Source organism: Volvox carteri (assembly GCF_000143455.1).
Source record: "Volvox carteri f. nagariensis unplaced genomic scaffold VOLCAscaffold_18, whole genome shotgun sequence".
Classification (NCBI taxonomy): Eukaryota; Viridiplantae; Chlorophyta; class Chlorophyceae; order Chlamydomonadales; family Volvocaceae; genus Volvox; species Volvox carteri.
Genome location: NW_003307561.1, coordinates 1,743,156 through 1,745,855, shown reverse-complemented (window position 1 = coordinate 1,745,855; position 2,700 = coordinate 1,743,156). Strand labels below are relative to the sequence as shown.

Sequence of the window (2,700 nt, the reverse complement as noted above, 5' to 3'; positions counted from 1 at the left end):
GCCAAGCGATATGTATAAATGTTATTGCATCCGTTGGGATTTGAATGGTGTACCTTCCAGCTTTGCGGAATGAAATTCAAAACGAACTGTGTGGCCTTTGATCCCATTTTCTTTTGGGCCGTGCTCTCATCGGCTCACCTTCCCTGGACCTGGATCTGGATCTTGATGCTTCATGGATGGTACGACGGCGGGTTCGCCACCACCCGCCGTACAGCACCGCATCCTTGAAGAAGTCTTTCCGAGACACGTGCTGGAGGTGATGACGTCAGACAAGCGCCGTACATCGGCTTTTGGCGGCGGCGGCGGCGGATGTCCCTCCCTGGTGCGCACTTCCTCCTTGTCATCGACTTACACTGTCAGCGGCGGTGCCGCCGCCACCGCCGGCAGGCAGCTGTCGTGTGGCGGACGTGGCGTGGGCCAGCCGGCACCTGCGCTAGCCTGGCGTCGTATAACCACAGCACCTGCACAGCCCATGGAGTGTACGACAGTTGCGACGATCGTACAAGCTTCGGCTGCTTCAGTCATCAAGTTTATGTGTCACGCCAAAACATCTGGAGCGCACAAATTACGTGCCACGACCGAGTTAGTCGCTATCCGCAGGTGGCTAAGCCAACCGAAGGTAGTAAGGCGAACCGCGTGTTGATTTATTTGAGACTTTGGGTGGCGTATAAGGCGCTTCCGTTATGATTTGAAGATGTTAGGTTGTCGTTTATCTGTCGTGAGTCGGATGAGCGTTACGCATCCAGGGTAGGGCCGGGTGTGATAAGGCCCGGCGTGGATCAGTCGGTGCTTCGCCATAAATGTGAGTGCGAAGAGGCCAAACATTTGTCGTTTGGCTCTCGAAGCAACTCTTCGTGAGCGTATAGACCATTATATTATTGAAGATAATATAATTATAGGAGGGTTGATAGGACTGTTTGGTGTAACAAGACTGCAATCCTACCCTACCTCGACACGCGCAGCAGAGCAGGATAGACAGAGAGTGTACACACAGCATTCCATAAGGTCCGCCCTTAGTGCTCCTACCTCTAGGCTCGACAGGGATCCGTTCCCAGCCCGTCCTCGCCTACTGCGATCGCGCAAATCAAGTTAACGAAGCTGGAGTGAGTCAGCCAAGTCAAGCCGGAGCTTCAAGGAGAGCTCCTATCGTATTGTATCATCATCATTACCCCACAGCCAAACGACCGAGAAGGTCGGCGAGTCGTCCTGAAGTAGGCGGCCGTGAGAAGCAAGGGATCGGGCGCCAGTACCCCGAGTATATTGTGCAGCTATTGTTGAAAGCGATCCGTCGCTGTATATTCTCCAAGTGGTGTTACCCATCTATTGAGCAAGGCTTTTCGCGTCCGCGCACTAAGCCAACACAGCTCGTTAGCCTTCCGAGGCACATCGAATACGCAGTGTTAATCGACCTCAAGTTACTTCTTCGCCTGGTTCCGACCAGCGTGAGGAGCGCGGGCGCGTCAACCCTCCGGCGGCAGCCATCCGTGGCATCAGTGCCTACTTGTCGCGTTCTTATTTTCTTTTGATTTGCCGCAAAGCTGCTGTTATTATCCAGCTTGTGAGCTTTTGGCGTGGTTGATCTGGCTAGGAAACGAGTCAGGATCCGGTAGCGAAGCACCCTTTCAGTGCGGAGCTTCCGAGCTCCTGGGTGTGTCTGGCATCCAAGCGCCATCGGGCCCTTTGTGTGATTATATTAAGTGTGGAACCAGCTAGTGGTGGCTCTAGTGGTGCATCCGTGTGCCGAGCCCTAGCTGTTGGAGAACTATTTATCTTTGCCGTACCCAGCCACCAAGCGCTCTGGCGTTGGTGTGTGTCCCAGGACTATCGTACGTGCACACAGGCTCCGGCCATACAGACTCATCAGTGAGATAGTGTCCCCGGACATCACTGAACACTGCGCTCTCACTAGAGCCTTGTAAGAGTCTTATCATCTTTTGAGCGCTGGCGGACTCTCTACGTCGCGTCAATCCCCACCGCTCAGCTCGGCCCCCAGGGTCCATCGAGCATTCAACTGCGCCAGCACGCCCTAGGAAAGGTCACGCAAAGCAACAAAAGGGAGTGAAGAAGGGTCCGCCCCTCCCTGCTCAGCAGCAGCAGCAGCCTCACCCAGGACTGGAACCCGTCAGTGAGCAGCACGAGCAGGAGCAGGAGGTTCTGTGGCTTGATAACCCTGAGTACTCCGGTACTGCATCAGGGTTGGGCAACAGCCTCGCGTCAGAAGCACGCGTCGAGCACGCAGGCAGCAGCGGTGATTTGGAGCAAGTGGACGCAGCCGAAGCAGCAGAGAGTGAACACAGCCACTCGCCTGATTTAGAGCTAGGACCAACTTTTCGGCTACACAGCCGAGCCTCCTCAGCAGTAACTTCGGTACCTCAGCAGTTTCCGCTTCCAAGCAAACCCTCAGGAGGATCCGTACAGTCTTCACCTTCCATCAGCCCTTGGTACAGTGATACCGAAATGGAGAATACAGACTCTTCGTGGTCGGGGCCCACCATGCTCCGTTTTCGACACGAGGAGTTCCCTGCCTTCAAGCGGGGGGCGCTGCGTGCAATGCAGACTCTGCACGCACGCTTCCGACTCAACAAAGGACAGGTGCCCATTGATGAAGCTCTCGACTTGATCAACACCTTTCCTACACCAGGTACTATGTACGACATCTGGCATAAGCAGCAACTACATACGTTAGTCAAGGATGCTCGT

The 2,700-nt window shown here is 54.9% G+C and overlaps 1 protein-coding gene across 1 annotated transcript in view; it reads left to right on the top strand.

Annotated features, from left to right (window-relative positions):
- The window catches only part of VOLCADRAFT_117582 (uncharacterized protein), a gene marked incomplete at both ends in the record, with an annotated part of 37,166 nt that overhangs the window by 22,788 nt on the left and 11,678 nt on the right, over positions 1-2,700 (top strand). The window contains one exon of the mRNA XM_002950428.1: positions 215-600. Within this exon, the coding sequence (XP_002950474.1) occupies positions 215-600 (386 nt within the window). The remainder of the gene's footprint in view (positions 1-214; positions 601-2,700) is intronic.